Raw genomic sequence first — 19,743 nt, forward strand, 5'->3', positions numbered from 1 at the left:
GTTTCGATATATTACGGTACACATCTCTTGATTTACGTCTAGTATAACACGGTTTCGATATAACACCGAACACGGTTTTAATATAACACAATAAATCTTAACCTGATTTTTCTCATGCACATACATAATTAGTTTTAAAAATAAGTAAAATTGTTATTGTTAAAAAAGTCTCGTATAACACGGTTTCGATACTACACGGAACAAATTAACCGTGTTATACAAGGCACGCCTGTAGATAATTTTAATTTCTGTAGTAGTATTTTAGAATGACAAATCAGAGAAACTGCAAAAATAAATAACAATAAAATTTGGAGTTAAGGCTTTTTAGATTTATGATGGCAGATCGTTCTATTCAAGCTCATAAGTATTTGAATTGACTGGTTGCTGCCAGAACATTTCAAAGCACTTTTTTGTAACTTCTGCAGCATATAAATCACTACGAAAACACATCACATGAACTTGTACTTCTTCAAAAGATTTAGGCAACATTACGGGAACTTCCTTCACATCTTTCAATGGGCTATCATTCATCGCAGGACATTTTGAATAAAAATGCACAAAATCAACAGGATTAAGAGGTCCTTTACCCCAATTTATTGATAATACCTGAAATGAAATTTTGAAAAAAGAAAAATAATATGGCATAAAAATTGCATCTATGTTATGAAAAAATATTCACATACATATTTTCAATGAAAATGCGAATTTTCATAGCAAAAGTTTTGAGAAACGTATTTACGATTAGAGAATGTAAAAAACAACAAAATTATATGTAAGAAAACATGAGTGTTATACTTACATGGACATAAATGTCATCTATTGTCACTGGCTTAAATGTTTTTTCATCAGATTTATCATTCGTTTTAGAAATTGCTACGACTTTATTGGCCACTGGCAAAAACTTGTTCAAACCAATCAAAATTTCATTCTAAAACAAGAATATAAAACAGATACACTGAATAATATCAAATAGAATAAATTAAATTCTTTAGATTAAAAAGAGTTGAATCATGCATTTCATTTCAAAAATGAGTAAATGGCATTTTATTAATGCATTAGAGGTACCTAAAAACTTTTAATAATGTAAACTTTTACCAAGTTTAAAGATGTGGTTGTTAAGCAGAATTCATTGAAATGTTGACAGAACTACATGTTGTTGTTGTTGTGTCTGATGACATGCAGAGTGAGAAAGGTTTAGATGTCTCCAAAAGTCTTGATAACAAGATCTGCTAATTCTGGTGCCCGATGGCTGCACTATTCATCAGAAAGGGGGTGCCATTGCCTCCGAAGAGGTTGGACTTCTGCCTGTTTGGACCGCAGGAGGCAAGGCCAGATTTAGGGGAGGGCAGGCGGGGCTACTGCCCCGGGGCCTCCACAACAAAGGGCCCCCACAATAAAAATTTTACAAAATATCCTAACTTTCACGGATTAGCAAATGTTACGTTTTTTTCTCCCCTATAAATAATAATAATATAAAAAAATAAATAGTAGTAATTTCAGGATGTATTATTTACTATTAAAGTGCTGATCGAAAATATCGGATATATACAAATATATCAAAATATTGGGATATAGATCAAAGTATCGGATATTTTCGAAAATATGATGATCTTTTCGAACCCTGATTGGAGGCCCCCACTCCTTCGTTGCCCCGGGACCTCCACACTTCCAAATCTGGCCCTGGCGGGAGGTATTTTACAGAACTACATGAAAAACATTATAAGTAAAAATGTAAGAACTAAGGCTTTCACGGCCGGCGTCAATGATGTTGAGAGATTCCGGGCTGTTGTGCCGGGGTTTCAGTGTTGTTACCCCAAACGTTTTAACTGCATCTGCGGCGGTCATCATCGCATTACACTTCGAAATCTGCATCAGTTGCTAGGAAGTCGCTTCCCTGGAAGCTTTGACCATGTAAACACTGAAGATGACCTCCACAGATGTGGTAGAAAGGTTCGTGGTTACAACAACACTCAGACCACGGCACAACAGCACGGAATCTCTCAACATCATTAGGGGTCATTCATTAATTACGTAAGGATGATTTTGGCAATATTTGATCCCCCTTTCTCATGTAAGGGTAAGTAAGATTTTTCAGCCCCCCCCCCCTACGTAAGATTTCATCTTGTTTTTCAAAATAATAAAATAACGAATTTTACATCACTGGAATTGTAAAAAAAAAATTCCCCATTATTAATATTTTTAAAAACCTTTAAGTGGAAAGAAATATTTACTAAAACAAATCCAGACTGAATGTTTCTTCGACAAGTATTTTTTTGTTTTTGATGAGATACTAAATAAAAATAAGACATTCTATACACAGTGCGATTCCTTTCTTATATTTTACACAATTCATTCTTAGAAAAACAAGCAAAAAACAGCTCATCTAAAAAGTTTTTTATCTTCCAGAAGCAAATGCAATATTATCTCTGCCAAACCATTTGTCCGCGCGATTTCTGATGTAAAATATCGACTTGGAAAACATTACATAAGATTGGGTCTGACCCCCCCTCAAATCAGGGTATGTAGAGATTTTTCCAACTCACCTCCCCCTTGAGACCCTTACATAATTAATGAATGGCCCCTTATTAGTAATAAAAAGTCCCAGATATAGCAGTTGCAGTAAACTCCTGATTATCAGCGGCGCGGCCTTTCACACTTCCAAAGAAAAAAAAATTCGGCGAACTGAATGTAGATAAATGAACCAACCCATTTTAACTAAACAATTGAAATATCTTTTCTTAGACATTCATATTTATTTATTCCCCTTCCCTTGCAATGACATCAAATCTTCCAAAGTCACCAAAAGCTTATTTTTAGATCCACACTAATAACTGATTTTGAAATCTACACTACTAGTCGAAATCTGATTTTCAATTGTGCACAACTTACTACTTTAGATCTGCGTTATTTATTGAAATTTAGATCTACACCACCTACTTATGTAAACAAATGGCCAGACTTATGGCACAACCTAGCTTGATCCTTTTTCAGTTAATCTGTTTGAACAATTTGCTCGTGTATGTGTGTAATCTCTTTGCAGTACCAAATAATCCTTTCTTTAGCATTCACATACATTTTTCGCATACACCATTATCGTTTGCTGCAAAATTTTAAATGTATGTAAATGTTATTAAGTTTTAAAAGCTATCACATGCACTTTGTAATGTTTTTTTTACCTATTTTGTGGATTATCAGCAAATTTGCTTACAGACTGTTACAATTTTATAACTTTGTGATCTCAAAACTCTTTCAACAAAAATTGCTAATGGCAAAAAAAAAAAAAAAAAAAAAAAAAAAAAAAAAAAAAAAAAAAAAAATTGAATTCTTATAATATAGCATCATAACATAAATCTTAAAACAATTTACTAAATGCCTTTATTAGGTCACATTAATACATATATAGTAAGGTTTTGGTTACAATGACAAGCCGGTAATGACTTCAAGAACTTTAGTCCAAGCAATCGTAAAGTCATTGACTTCATTATTGAAAGCTTACAGCAAAATTTAAAAATAGTAACAAAAAAAAAATATTGACTTAAGTACACAAGTTAACTCTATTTAAATTTATTTCAGTATGTAACGAAAAAAATCTTAGATTGCTTTTGTAACAAACAACTTTGAAATGCAAGAAAAAAAAGCAATTAGTTAATTTCAAAACATATAAAAGAATACAACTTGGTTATAAAATTAAAGAATCACTTAAGTCTGAAGAAAAGAAAACCTTTATATTCTGCGGTGACAACAAATAGTATGATGGTAAAAAACAAAGTTTTTTTAATTCAAAGTTCAATTTTAACAATTAAATTGAAAATGCAAAGTGATAACTTTTAAGTTTTTATAGTATTAATTGAAAAACCAAAGATTTTTTCTTGAGATCGCGATTACAGTACGCTAATTACTTCAAGACAATGGAATAAAGGCAAAGAAGCTAATGCATTAATGAAGGCTTCCTCTTTGCATGTATGGTTGTTTATTTTACGTAGCATTGAAAGCGTAAAAGGAAATTTCAAGCTAGGGAAAATAAACCTAACAGACACAGAACCAATCTTAGGAAGTCCATCCTGTGGTTAATAAGTAAGATTCAATACTTTGACGTTGAGGAAAAAAGATGCACAAATAATGCGGCAGTGTATAATCACACGTCATTAATTTTACTTTTTTTTTTTTGAACAGATAATTGGCGGAAAATGCGTAGGGAATTAGAGTACTTAATTTTGTAAAGCAAAAAAAAAAATTTTTTTTCTTCATAAAATAAATTTTCCCTGATTTTTTGTTATTTTTTCAAAATTCCCTGACTTTTCCCTGATTAATAAAGTTCCCTGACTTTTCCCTGATCTCCCTGATTTCCCTAATCTGTCGCCACCCTGATATTCTTCTGTTAGAAAAAAAATACAAATGGATAAGAGAGGTTATGGAGAAAATTCAAAATGGAACTAAAACTTTAAATAAAAAAGAAAAAAAAAAGACCAGATTTGAAAAAATGGATTTAAAGGAACTTATAAAGAAAAAAGGAACTAGTTTAGAGCAAATGCCAAATTTCAATATAATATTAGAGGCAAATGTTTTCTGCATCATATTATCATAAATCGATCAGTAAGCGAGCACCCAGTTGGCGAAAGGGCTAGAGCACTGGACTGGGAATCTGAAGATTGTGGGTTCAGGCCTCAGGTGTGCTTTCTCCTTCATTCCTCTTTTACTTTCTTTCCTTTCTCTAAGTTTGTAGAAATATGTAAATACATGTAAATAGCCTTAATTTGCATTGTTCTTGAATGTTCTTACGTTTCTGTATATAAACCTTCTCTCAAGCTGAGAGTTGGTAGTTGCGACCTTGTAGCCTGATAGCTCGCTTGTTTAGAATAAACCAGCTTTCACCTCTACAGTGTAGTGTGTACTCAATCTACGTGACAATATTTCATCAATTTTGCTATTAATTTATTACTTAAAAGCTGTCTGTTTTCCAGGGCCAGATTTAAGAGAGGGCAGGCGGGGCTTAGCCCCGAAGCCTCCACAACAAAGGGGCCCCCCACAATAAAATTTTTACAAAATATCCTAACTTTCAAAGGATCGGATATATACATAATCAAAATATTTGGATATATATCAAAGTATCGGATATTTTCAAAAATATGATGATCTTTTCGAACCCTGATTAGGGCCTCCATACTTCCAAATCTGGCCCTGCTGGTTTCATCAAATGTAAACAAAAATTTACACATATAGGCACAAAAGAATCTCGCAAAAAATATTGGATACATTACTCAATCAATACAGCCATGGAAATGTTAAGCACAATATCTGCTTCTTTTTGCAATTTTATAATCTATTGCACGTTAGCTGTATTGTACCAGCTTATTTGGCTTCCGCTGAAAATAAAACACCCAAAAAAAGGTGAAATTTCAACATTTCATTATTTTAGTATGGAATCCAAAATGCGTTTCTTCAAATATGTCTAAAACTCATTTTTTTAGAGGTTTATGACGAGATAATTAACCTTCCAAGCGGCGGCCATTTTTTTCTAGAATTTCTGATTCGTGTCACCACCGAAATACCAGGTGAACCCATAAAGAGTCAGTCTTTTCTCAAACGAATTTTACCCCCCTCGTAATCCGCAGTGGGTGGGGAGTTCCTTCTGCTTCATTAGGGACGCGTGACACTGAGCGACAGCCTACCTGCTCATCAAAGCTAGTACAAAAGAGAATCTGTGGAATGTAGTTTCCTGCCTAGTTGCAACTTAAAACCTGTTAGTTCAACAAAAAAGGGGACATAATATGGATCGTATTTGAAAGCATAAGGATAATTCGTTTTTCTTCTAAATTAGAAAGTATATCTCCTAAATAATGAGACAAGGGTTTTGACGCAACATTTTATTGAACTGATCGTTCATATATTTATGTATTGAGAACAAATTCAAACATGACTTTAATTTCTGTCCATTAGGTTTATTTATACGATATAAGTGACTTTTTTTTAACTTTAATATCTTTAACTAGACTTAAACTGGCTTAAATTAAAAACATTTGATGACTAACTTCTCTGAAATACCTCAAACAATTGACAAAAGAATAATATTCAATAGTTATTTTTAATAAATCAAGGTTTTTTTTTTTTTTTTTTTTTTTTTTTTGTTCCATTTAGAAAGTTTCCAATTTTCGACTGTTTTGAGTAACTTTTTGTCTAATAGTCTCTTTGAAAAGATCAGAAATGTCTTTTTATACTGTCCTGTCCTGGATAATACTCTTATCTTAATACCGGCACTCTTTTAACTTTATTCCATACACTTCACTAGTATCTTCAAAATGATCAGAAAATTGGTCTAAAAAATTGTGTGAGGAACCACACTACATACTCACATAATATGTAATGTCTCGGCAGCTTTGTTATGAGCTAGCGCGATTAATTTTTAAGGCCTTCAAATGCCTTTTTACACCATACGTTTTTAAAAACTTAATTTTGACAACAAAAAATAAATAAAATGTAAAAAAGGGTACGTAACCTTATATATATATATATATATATATATATATATATATATATAGTCTTAATATATAAGCTTAATTCAAACGTTGTGAAACTTCGTTTTTTTTACGCAGCTAGAAGTTTTTAGAAAAATATTCATGTTAGTTTTCAATCGTAAACAAGCTAAATTGCAGAAAACAAAAACCATCACATTATAAACAAAATGTTTTCATTCGGGCGATAAGTGAAATAATATTGCGATAAGTGATGTTAAAAATGAAAAAATAGTAATAAGAGCAGCAGGCACGTGTTTCGGCATTCTAAAGAGCCTATTCTTTAATCAAGTAAACAGAGCCAGAGACCGAATAATGCGTATGAAAATTTTAGTGCTTTATAATCAAACATCGGTTCAATGACATATAAAGGATAATTGTTTGATTTTGTTTTCTAAGTATGGTTTCTTCCAAGCATGCCTTCTTTCTACACATAGAATGTCTTCATTCAATACTTTAGTTAGACCATTTCAAATTTAAATGAATGCTTCTGCTACAATGAAATGGATGCTTGGGGAAAGTTGTTCCCTATCAAATTATTGTAAGCAAATCAATAAGTGACAGAGCAGGTCCTTGCGATTCTTTTAAATGCACCAGAATACAGGAAAAAATTGACAGGAAACGGGGCATTGTGATCAGTTCAATAGAAAATGTGCATGTGGTTCAGGCTTACAACTTGAGTGCTGATAAGTTACTATTGATGGATTAGGTTCTATGCATCTACTTTTGTCATGGGTTGTAGAAACATTCAACTGATAACAAACTATGCATTCGGGTAACTATAAGTAGGAGAGGAGGCAAGATTTAATTTCGTTCACCGATTATCAGCGTTGACTAAGTTTCTTTCTGCCTATTCTTCTGTGATATGTTTCGATATTTTTTCAAAAAAAAAAAAAAAGTCTTTTTCAAGATTAAGTGCTTCTTAATTGCACTTTATTAGTGGAATACACTGCTAATAATATTCCACTCTGCTGGTTTGAGCAAACAACTCTGCTGCTATCGAAATTCGTGATTACGAAAAATGTCTCGTGCATTCAAGACACCAAAATTCAAATGAATGTTGGATGCTGTGTGGTTTTGAATATTTTATTATTAACGTCGCTCATTCTTTACTGCATATAAATAATTTATTTCTTGATGCTAATAATAATATGGTGCAACATTTTACGATTCAATAGTGTTCTTTTCATGAATAAATGGAAATTCGAAAAACATAGATTGAAATGTTTATAAAAGTATAATTTCTCAAACGCAGAATTTTTCAAACGCCCTCACTTCAATCATTGATTAGGAAAATATTACTTTATCAGAAACCAGTTTTAGTTCATTTTTAGCTCTCTTTTTTTTTTTTTTTTTTTGTCTTTAAAATTGATACTTGACATGTAAAGTAATATACGCCTCTTGTAAACATTTCGATTTTTAAGTCAGTAACATTTTAAATTTTTTTCTAAACATCATTTTTTTCACGTCTGACCCATGCTGTTGAAAAAAAAAAAAAAATAAACTGACTCGCATCGAAAAGAAATGATTAGTCTTTAGGTACCAATTAGGTCCAGAAATCATTCTAAAATGATTAAGAAAAATTCCATCGAATCTTTAACTATATGATGTTTTCAATATATGCATAAGATATGTATCTTTCGTATATTTAAGGCCTTTGTTTTTAATCTGCTTAAATTTCCAGTTTTAGTTTTTCATTATTATTAATATTGTTATTATTTCAGAACTACTAGTTATAGAATTAGATTCTAATTATAGACTGAAAATGTAAGTTGTTTATCGCAAAATGATACATAGCCAAGCCCAGTTACCCCCAAAACTTCGGTTAAAGAAATAAACTGAGAGAATATTATATGTGACGGAAGAGTTGTACCTGACACCTAAGATTGTATAATTGTGTATGTATATATATTCCTCTCCCCTCCCCCACCCTCTTTAATACACATTCAAGTTTTATGATGCCTATTTTCCTAATTGAATAACGTTTTATTTAAACACACTTGCGTATGTTTCAAATAAAATAACAAAATAACGTTAAAAATACTTAAAAGAGTCATTCATTGTAGTGATATTTTGATAGAAGCTACATTGGGTCCCATCAACGCCAGACAGCAACACGCCTCCCATTCAAATTGAAGGAGAGTCTACCACACCTCCTATTACACGGTAGAGTGACTTAAGGGGGAAGCGAAAAATGCCGCTACGAATATATTCGTAGCTTGCCGTTTTCAGTACGAAAATGTTTCCGAACATATTCGTAGCCTGCCGCTTTTAATATAAAAATAATTCCGAATATATTCGGGCTCGCCGCCAGGAGGGTTAAAGATTGCATCTGGGCATGAACTGTTAATTGAATAAATAAAATTCATCCTTTAGGTACATAAAATAGTAAATGTTAAGAATGCAATGAGAAATAATTAAAACTTACTTCATCACAAGAATGTGAATGTAGTTTCAAACTAATGTGTCGATAAAAACTGCTATTTTCACAAGATCTCCTCTCTATACCCTTAATCAAGGCGGATGAACGCTGAAGATCTGGATTGGATGTAAACTTCAAACATGTATAAACAATAGCATCTGTCAACATACAGTACTTTTCTAAAGCAGCCTCAAGATCCTTTCCTGTCTTAAACGCTGCATCCATACTCCAGTTCCAATATTGAAGAACCTCTCTAGAAAAAAGCAAAAGTTTCTTATTAACTGTGCTTTCCTTATGTCTATTATAACTGCTCTTTTTTTTAAGGGATTTATTTAATACAAACAAAAAATCAACAATGAACAACAGGTTCTTGGCATGACTAAAGCTGCTCCTAGTTATGGAGTCAAAGCAGAGAAATGTATTCTGACGTAGTTAGGTCAAAATACAAAAATAAGTTTATGAGATATTTAAAGAAACACATTTCTGATTCCCCACAAACATTAGCAAACTGTTGGAATTTGACATTCGTCTAGCATTGTTTTCAGAGGAAAACAAATAAACAGGTTCATATATTAAATAAAGTCAAAATAAAATAGATGACAGAAGTGTAAAAAAATTATAAGCGAAAAATTTGAAGATATTACTTTTGCCTGCCTACGGCAGAATTGTGTTCCACTATTCTTTTCTTTTTTTTTTTTTTTTTTTGGAGAAATCAAGACTTGATTGAGCTCAAAACCTTTATTAAACATTATTCATGGAGAATAATTATGTGTGTAAAAGCATTATGCAAATAGTGCTAATAAAATCAAAATTTGCCATAAGGGAAGTCCACCCATTCGGACGACATGTCTCTTCAAATCTTCAGAGATAACATCCATTTATTCTCAGTTATGAAGTTCAATAGCAACTATTCTGAATTTTGCAGAAAAATAATGTATAAAGTAAGGTAGAGAGATCTTGCAGAAGAGATAAAATATCCTTTTATCAGTCTTGAAGTAAAAAAAGGTAGTTTATATATCAGTCTTGGAGAAGAGAAAAATATCAAGGTACAATTTTTGGAGCAACTTTTTTTTTTCTTTTGGAGCAAGTATTTTTTTTAAATAGCTCATTATAAAAATTCTTGTATCTTGAGACATAAGGGCAAGGAGCAGTTAGAGCAAGGGGCACAGCCTTAAAAAAATTATCATTATTACACAATGTAACTGGAAAAACAACACAGTTCTGTTATCTTAAGACACAATTGGATCAAGTATTCTTCATGGTTAAACAGTGTTGCATAATTGAAGCGGGCTGAAAAAAGCCATTCATTTAAAACCATAAGTGTCATTAAACTTTTTTTTAAAGGCTCCTTATTACAACTCATTAATCAGCACAGTTCGAAAGATTTTAAATATTTTAAACATCAGGATTTTTTTTTTTTTTAATGTGAAAAGTTTTTTGAATTTTTTGAGCCAGAATCCAATTTGACTTTCAATCAGCGTGACAACAGTAAGAGTAAATTTTGATTAAATAAAATCGAATTTTAATGCTTTATCAAATACAAATACAAAAGTGACGACCAGCAACAGGCTCTGAGCTAAGCTAGGCTATTTGTGGCCAATTTATCAATCCCCAATGGAGATCAAGAGCTTTCGTAAAACTATTCACCCCATTGCAAGTAAAAGCTGCTTCTAATAAATTACTCCAAATGCCTATAATTCTGTTCAAGTAGTAATTTCTTCTGATTTAAAAGTATATGGATGGGACAAGCTCATTAAAAATATTCATTCTAAAACTACTGTGTTAATGCTTTATTTTTGAAATAAATTCAATTAGTACATTAATAAAAAATGCTTTTAAATTTGAACCATAAATACACACTGATATTTTTATAAGTTTTAATACCAAATTTCAAAATTGAAATAGTTAATTTTCACAGCTTTTTAGAAAGAAAACTCAAGAAATATATTTTACAGCTCCAGCTCTACAAAATATATATATCATTAGATGTTAAAGAGTTCAATGGTGGGAAATAGCCCATCTTTATTTACCAACAATATATAATTACATTTTTCGAAAATTGTACACAATATTCACAATTTTCAATTCCAAAAGAAATTCTAATTTACAAATCTGAAATGTAGTGTTTTCTGAAAATACCTTAAAAGCTTCTACTATAACAGAAAACTGGCTGTTGAAAGAATTATATTTAAAAAAAAACATATAATGTAATCATCTATAATCATAGAAATTTTCTTTCAAAATAAAACCAATTCAATTAAAAACAAATCAGGGGAGGTTAAAGCTTTAATTGAGAACCATTTTCAATACTTTTATTTTATTTGATTTTTATTGTTGATCTTCATTCACACAAAAAAACTTTCTATTTCTTCAAAAATATTACAAAACACGTTCGTTCATTCACAAAAGAATCGAGGTTTAAAAGTTTTGTTTCGGGACTTATTTAAAATTTACTGTAATCGTTCCTATTTTTGATCTGGTAAGAGTATAGAAATAGGCAAGAGTCTAGTATAATTGGCAAGAGTAGAAATGTGACTTACCCATTTAACCCTGTAAGCTTCCCCTCTGCTAATAGCAAAGCATCCACAAACCTAATAAATAAATAAATAAAAACATAAAACATTTTAAAATTTTATTTCAAGCATGCAAAGTTATTGTGATATTTTAAAAATTGTTTTTTTGTAGGAGCAAAATTGTGCAGTTGTTTCCTTTCCTTCGACTTTTGTAGAACGACCGTGTAAAACTTTTACAAAACTTTCAGGAAGAACCATAAAAGAAAAAGAGTACACCAAACGATTTGTAACCATAATGACAAAAATTAACCTCCCTAAATAAATATTAAAAACAACGAGCTACTTATTATCATCATCATGGTAATCTGAAAAATCAAAGGAACATCAAAGAGGTCAAGTGAGGATAAATAACAATTTGTCAATTCGTCATTGCTCAAAAAAAAACTGACATACTGGAATTTTAAAAGTAATTTGAATCATAACAATCATTTTCCACTTAAAAAAAACATTGAAAGAATTATAACATTTCTATGAAGCAAAATTTTCAACTTTTCACCAAATAAAGTTACAGCAAATGATATTTTATCAAAGACCTAACTTAAAAATAATACACAGATGTAGCATATTCAGAGACTCTTAATTCAGTACTTGTCAAAGTGACTGTATGAAGATATGCATGCAACAGTAAGATTCTATTCTTTCTATGGTGTTGCTTTAGAATTAACTGTATACTTACAACTACACAATTGATTCACCAAATGCAACAGCAAAAAGTTTTGAAATATATATTCAGACTTTGACAATATTTCCACTTCAATTTATTTCAAACTTTTTTTTTTTTTTGAACGCCTGCATATTTTTAACGAAACATAATTTATGTGAAAAATGAAAAACAGTTAACACTTCCTTATACTTTGATAAAATTTAGTTTCAATACTAAATTACAAATGTCACTTACATTGAGTCAGTGATAATGACAACTTTGTGCTGATAAGCCAATCGATGCAAATTACTTCGAGTACGGAAAACATTATAAACAGAATCCAAAACCTAGGAAGAAAGAGGCAAATAAATATATGTTGAAGCATGGAAGAAATAACATATATAGGTTAAAAATAGGAACTTAGAATAATAAATACAATTACAAAGAAAATGGTTAAAAAACACATCCATAGGCATAATCAAGCTATAAATAAATGTTAATTAATTAGTTATATAATGACATCAAATTTCAATTAGTAGTTCATTCTCAATTTTAATTTATCATTTCACAAATTTTAGTTCAACTACATAGAAGAGAGGTTAAATAACATTAACTCACAAAGAGGATAAATTGCTTTCTTTCCACTTCAATTGTTTTCTAAATTTAATACTTACAATAATAAAATAATAATAATTACATCTATTAACTTCTAATCTATTTATAACTGATGAACTACTAACTAATATTATCCTTAACAGAAGTTAAAACAATAAGCAATCACAAAAATTTTACAAAAAATGTAATGAACAACACATTTTAAATGATGGTAAATTGCATTGAACAAATATGTATGGGTTACTATTATTAGAAGGCCTTGAGGTCGTTCAGGGTGTCGACAGGAACTGTGAAAAAAAGTTCCCTGACTTTTCCCTGATTTCCCTGATTAAGTTCACCAAATTTCCCTGATTTACGTTACCAATGATAATGGTTTTCTTTCTTTGCTCTACTTGAAATTCATTGTATATTTGTATAAAATGCAGTATTTTTAACGTTTTAAGTTGTGTAAAGTTGTTGAACTAAAGATATATTTTCAAAAGATGTTACTTTTTTAATAAAATGGTTAAAAAAAATGTATCAAGTCAATTTTGGGGGGGGGGGGGCTACAAAACAGTATATTAAATTTTTCTAAAATGGAAAGATTATAGAAAATTAAAAAAAAAATTACTTCACTTCCAGAAACCACTTAGCATAAGAATTTTAAGAAACTATTAAAATTACTCTTAAAAACATATGTGTATTTAAGAACTAAAAAGTAATTAAAATTATTTTGAACTAAGTTTTCAAACAGTATAATAATTGTTGTAAGAATCACAAGTAATAGTAAAACAATAGAAGTAATGTAGTTATTCTTATATAAGTAATTAACACATTTATGCAAAACAGATGAAACCATTTGACATCCATTCATAGGGAGCTTTTCTTTAATCAAGAACATAGGTTTTAATGAATGAATACAGCATTTTAACAAAAAAAAAAATATTTACTTAAGTACACAAGTTAACTCTATTTAAAATTATTTCAGTATGTAACAAAAAAAAAATCTTAGATTGCTTTTGTAACAAACAGCTTTGAAATGCAAGAAAAAAAAGCAATTAGTTAATTTCAAAACATATAAAAGAATACAACTTTGTTATAGAATTAAAGAATCACTTAAGTCTGAAGAAAAGAAAACCTTTATATTCTGCGGTGACAGCAAATAGTATGATGGCAAAAAACAAAGTTTTTTTAATTCAAAGTTCAATTTTAGCAATTAAATTGAAAATGCAAAGAAGTGATAACTTTTAAGCTTTTATAGTATTAATTGAAAAACCAAAGATTTCTTCTTGAGATCGTGATTACAGTACGCTAATTACTTCAAGACAATGGAATAAAGGCAAAGAAGCTAATGCATTAATGAAGGCTTCCTCTTTGCATGTATGGTTGTTTATTTTACGTAGCATTGAAAGCGTAAAAGGAAATTTCAAGCTAGGAAAAATTAACCTAACAGACACAGAACCAATCTTAGGAAGTCCATCCTGTGGTTAATAAGTAAGATTCAATACTTTGACGTTGAGGAAAAAAGATGCACAAATAATGCGACAGTGTATAATCACACGTCATTAATTTTACTTTTTTTTTTGAACAGATAATTGGCGGAAAATGCGTAGGGAATTAGAGTACTTAATTTTGTAAAGCAAAAAAAAAAAAAAAAATTTTTTTCTTCATAAAATAAATTTTTCCTGATTTTTTGTTATTTTTTCAAAATTCCCTGATATTTCCCTGACTTTTCCCTGATTAATAAAGTTCCCTGACTTTTCCCTGATCTCCCTGATCTGTCGCCACCCTGTCGTTTTCAACAATTAAATCTATAAAATATTTATTTACAAAGAATAAACATTGTTATACAATAGACAGTAAATAAAAGACCAATTCTAAACTTACCACCAAAAAATGTTACATACACATAAAAAGATTGTACAGAACCAAAAGAGTATTTTCATTTTCTTCTTTCCTTGATTTTTTCAAAAGATTTTTTTTTTTTTTTTTACTTCACATTCGTAAAAAGTATTCCTTAAAATAAAACAATTTGCTACATTGTTAAACAATGGACAAGAACTTTTTTTTTTCAACAGAGGCTACTTTCATAAAAATTACTAACAAATTTATTAAAACTGAAATCATCAAAAATATCACTTTGAATTCTGCAGTAGAGACAATACACATCTAATTAAATATTTAAAACAAAATCTCCGGCTTACTTTATCACGAAAGCAAATTTGCAGTCGTCCATCCACCTTTAAAACTTTAGCAAACTGCATTATTCGTTCATATTCGAAGTTGCAGGGCAAGCCTAAGTACAAGGAATCTCGCAGGAAATAATCCCACTTGTCAACATCTAAGCCCGAGTCATCATTGTTCACAATCTAGCAAACATTCATACTGAAATTACATTTTAAACATCCAAATAAAAATTATTTAAAAGTATGTTATTATTTAATTATGATGTTACGCATTTAACAAATTATTCTTTAAAATTAAAAGTAAATCAGACCTATTACATTTTATACAAATTTAGCACTATCAGCAGAATGTAAAAAGGAAAAAAAAATCAACAAAATGCGATGACATAACAAGTAGACCTCCAATACATAAAAAAAGTCTTTAAATTCTTTGCACTTAATAAGAAGTCCACTAATATGGAAAAAAAAATTTAACAATATGAAGTGCTAAATCTATTTGTTACTTCCTTGGGTACAACAAAAATAAATATAAAAGAATATCATATATCTCCACATAAGTTTACCTTTATCAACATATGAAAACATGCTGGTTTTTGTCATACATGTGAGCTACTGTGTTATTGCTACTATATTTGGTAGCAGTTATCTGTTTCAACCTCATTGAAGTTGAAGTAATTTTAATTGAATATGCAAATAGAACCAACAAATGATTAAGCTCATTTTTGAGGGTTTATCAGAGTGAAAAATAATTGTGGGTAGGACTCGGCCGATGCATCGGCGCTGATGGTTCAACAATTTAGCCATCGGCATCGGCAGCCGATGCTAACTTGCAAGAAACATCGGCTTATCGGCCTTAAAAACATCGAAAAGCCGATGGAATTGGCCGATGTTTTCGACAAAAAAAAAGACCTTTTGCTGTTTTACTTGTTAATGCAAAGTAAATGGAGTTATTGTTTTCATATAAAATTGTTTACTTAAACTTCAGTATGAATTTCTATTTTAGTCACCTATGAAAGAGTTTTTAATACTGCATTTAGGTACGAAACAAGTTAATTATTGCATTGTTTCTTGAGGCTGGATGTACGTATGTATCTCTCATAAGTCATAACTCAAAAATGGTAAGCTGTAAAAGGTTAAAATTTCGCATGTGGGGTGTGCGTACGTTCCAGTTGTGCACTTTCTTTTTGTTTTCGATCGGGTGTTCTAAAAAACCTATTTAATCTTTTTTTTTTTGTGGCTATTAATTACTTATTTCAATACAAAACTAATATAGCATCTCAGACTGATGATCATTTGATGATACACTCTATAACAAAAAAAAATCGATGCACCAAGAAGGAGTGATCCGATTGAGACGAAAATTGGTGGATAGGAAGACAATGCACAGAATAGTAAATGATTAAATTCTTAGAACAATCGAATAATTTATGTCAGAGTTACAGTAACAAGTTAAATAAGGTATTGACCCGCCTCTAGCCTAGATACAAGCTGAAGCACGACGTGGGAAACACCGATAAAGCTCCCGGAAGTTGTCCTGCGGTATTTCTGGCTAAATTCGCTACAATTGCCGGACGAGGTTATCAATATTCCATCCCATCATATCCCAGACATGCTCGATGGGAGAGAGATCTGAAAATCTGGCAGGCCACGGAAGAGTTTGACAAGCTTGCAGACAGTTCATAGCAACATGTGCCGTAAGGTTATCGGGCATTGTCCTGCTGAAAACCAGCTTAGGGTACTGAAAAAGGAACGGCAACAAAGCAGGTCTTAGGCTGTCGTCGACGTACCACTGTGCAGTAAGTGTACCTGTAATTACGACCAAAGGCGTCCAGTTATCAATGGAAATATCACCCCAGACCATAATGCCTTGTTGAGGGCCAGTGTGGCATGCAAAAGTGAAACCAGGATCCCTCCTCCGCCCTGGGTGTCTCCAAACACGTCTTCGATGATCGTCATGACACAGTTGGAAGCAGGATTCATCGCTAAAGACTATACATCCCCAGTCGGCACCATTCCAACCTAATCGAGCCATGCACCACTGTAATCTGGCTCTGCAGTGTGTAGGCATCAGTGACAGATGGCGTAACGGTCGGCGCGAGCGTAGATTTCGTTGTCCCAACCGTCTGTAAATGGTCATGATGGACACTGGTGTTTGGGTTGAACGTCTGATGGTTCATAGAGCTGAAGAAAGCGCTGTGACAGCTGATCGGACAATACCTCTGTCATCATGATCTATTGTGACCCTAGGTCGACTGCTAACATCCTGACGCTGAATTCTGCCATTTTCCACCCATCCTTGCCAGCATCTTCGAACCGCCGCATCCCTTTCTCTCAAACGACGAGTGATTCTCCGATTTGACAAACCGGCCTTGTTCAATCCAATAATATGACCTCGTTTAAACTCTGACAGTTGCTCGTAATGAGCACGAACCATGCGACGAGGCATTTTAAAGTTGTTGAAAGGTAATCTTAATAGCAAACAAACCGAAAGTTTTAACAACTATTGAAGAATTGCTCTTTATATACATCTGCTGGATGCGCAGTTTCGATGCGCTGGAGATCAAATTATCAATTCATCGGACTCCAAATTTTAATCATTTGCACATCTGGTCAAAACAATTATGCATACAAAATTTCAAATCAGTTGGATGATTGCTTCTTGATGCGTCGAGTTTTTTTTTTTTTGTTAGAGTGTATATTGCCGAATTGGAGACCATGGAAACAAATAAGAGATGGCGAAGCCGGTTTTTGTGTCATTTTGTTAGATTCCCGTTGAATCGGCGGTAATTTTTAGAACACTTGCGTGCCCCCCCCCCCATCCCCCTGCCTGTATTTCTTATATTAAACTCTAGTTGCATTTCCGAGTTGTTTAAAACTAACACCATTCATAAAATTGGAGATTGTTTTTTCAAACGTAATCTATTGTTTAGGAAGAATTTAGAGCATTAATGTAAGAAATTGATTAAAGACGTTTTGAATGATGACATAATTCGGAAATAAAAGAGACTTTTGAATTTTTTCTTCGGAAGTGCTGAAGTCTACTCAGAAACTCTTCCGAGGCATTGGTGGTAGCGGTTCTGTACTAAACAAATGAGGCCGAAGTTGGGAACGAAGTTTAATGTTGTGAGTTACTCCAAAATCAGCAGGTGACCCCCCCCCCCTCCCTCGTTGTTTCAAACATTTCTTAAATATTTAGCGATTATTTATTTTGCTCAAGAAATGTCATTTTACGTATTTTTCATTCTTGTTTCATCTTTATTTCATAATGCGCCATCTTTTTTGCATCATTCATAGCGATCGATTTTTTCTATTGTAAGTAACTATTTTCATGTATTTTCATAAAATCAATGAACGAGTTATTTTCGTTTTCATCATATTTTTAATAATATGGTATAGAAAAGTTTCAAGGATTTTCTATTAAGCAATTATTTAAATTTCAGCAAATTATTGTTAAATTGAAATATTTAATTTAAACTTGTTTGTAGTACTTCATAAAAGATTTTAAACAATCAAATTGTTCAATATTATGTGTGCAAACATCAGATCAAGTAGTATGTATATTCAGTTATTATTAACTTGGAGTAAATATCGAGTTTGTTTATTGTAGCTGCGTTTTAAGAACCTCACTCTTTTCATGGCTATTTTTTTTTTCAGAAATATTTATGTCACTGTTATAGCTTTTATGAAAAATGCAAATTTTTTAATTCATAACTTTCAAATAGGTATAAAAATATTCCTATTACGATTTAATATTGTAATTTATCTGTTTCCTTTTTTGTTTAATTTCATGACTAAAAATGTCTACGTGCAATCTTTACACTTTAATTGCGTAACTTGTTGACGGTTTCATATTTTTACTCTTAAAATTTTTTAAATGATTAAACAACATAATTTAAAGTTTTTTAACTATGTATAGTGTACATAATCCATACATTATTACAATATTGCTGAAATCTTAGTTATATATTCCATTAAAAAAAAAAATCAGTTGGTTATTAAACAGTGTCTTTGTTTTTCTTCACTTTTTTTTTTTTTGGCTGTTCTTTCTCTATTATCATACAACAGCCAAAAAAGAGAAGCATAACTACATCCTATATAGATTGTACGTAGTACGATCCAAAATTTCGGGGACAAGCTGCATAAAACTTTACTCAGAATAGTTCACATTACCGAAGCACATCCCCTTCAAAGGGTCACCTTGAGGGACTATGTACTTCTGCCAGTGTTCATATAACTTTCGGAATCACTCCTAGAAGCCTTTTTCGCAACCTACTATGATGCAGCTTTATCTTCTCCTGACGGAAGAAAGCGGCGTCCATGCAAATGCTTTTTACTGGGAACAGGTAAGAGTCACACGGAGCTAAATCCGACGAAATATTATGTTATTTGTTTGTCGTAACAGAGCATTGATCAATCAAAACGTGCATCCTCAACATGAAAGTCGTTTTCTTCCCCATGATGAAGTTAAAGCAACAGCGCAAGAGGCTTTACAGGAGGTTGCGAAAAATGGCTGCCAGGGGTGCTTCTAAGAGCTATACTAACGTTGACAGAAGTGCATAGTCGTTCAGTGGTTATTTTGTAGATAGATCTGCTTCGGTAATGTGAACTACTCAGGGTAAGGTTTTATACTGCTTGTCCTCGAACTTTTAGATCATACTACGTACGTATGAGTTTTCAACTTACTATTTCATAACGTTTTTGAGTGACGCAAGTTTACGCGTATAAAAAAATCACAAGAGAACTTGCGATAATTAACTGAGGAGGTGTTCAAAATGAATATTTTGGCCATCTATATGTTCTTTGGTACATATGCGTG

At 31.7% G+C, this 19,743-nt stretch overlaps 1 protein-coding gene across 1 annotated transcript in view; it reads right to left on the reverse strand.

The window, feature by feature from the left end:
• Positions 1-348: 348 nt before the first annotated feature.
• Positions 349-19,743, reverse strand: part of LOC129219786 (deoxynucleoside triphosphate triphosphohydrolase SAMHD1-like) — a 38,587-nt gene continuing 19,192 nt past the window's right edge. Inside the window, exons 6-11 of the mRNA XM_054854089.1 lie at positions 14,946-15,110; positions 12,403-12,494; positions 11,472-11,522; positions 8,938-9,184; positions 800-928; positions 349-606 (exon numbers count right to left, since the gene is read on the reverse strand). Coding sequence (XP_054710064.1) covers positions 349-606; positions 800-928; positions 8,938-9,184; positions 11,472-11,522; positions 12,403-12,494; positions 14,946-15,110 — 942 coding nt within the window. The remainder of the gene's footprint in view (positions 607-799; positions 929-8,937; positions 9,185-11,471; positions 11,523-12,402; positions 12,495-14,945; positions 15,111-19,743) is intronic.

Source organism: Uloborus diversus, chromosome 1, assembly GCF_026930045.1.
Source record: "Uloborus diversus isolate 005 chromosome 1, Udiv.v.3.1, whole genome shotgun sequence".
NCBI classification, from domain to species: domain Eukaryota; kingdom Metazoa; phylum Arthropoda; class Arachnida; order Araneae; family Uloboridae; genus Uloborus; species Uloborus diversus.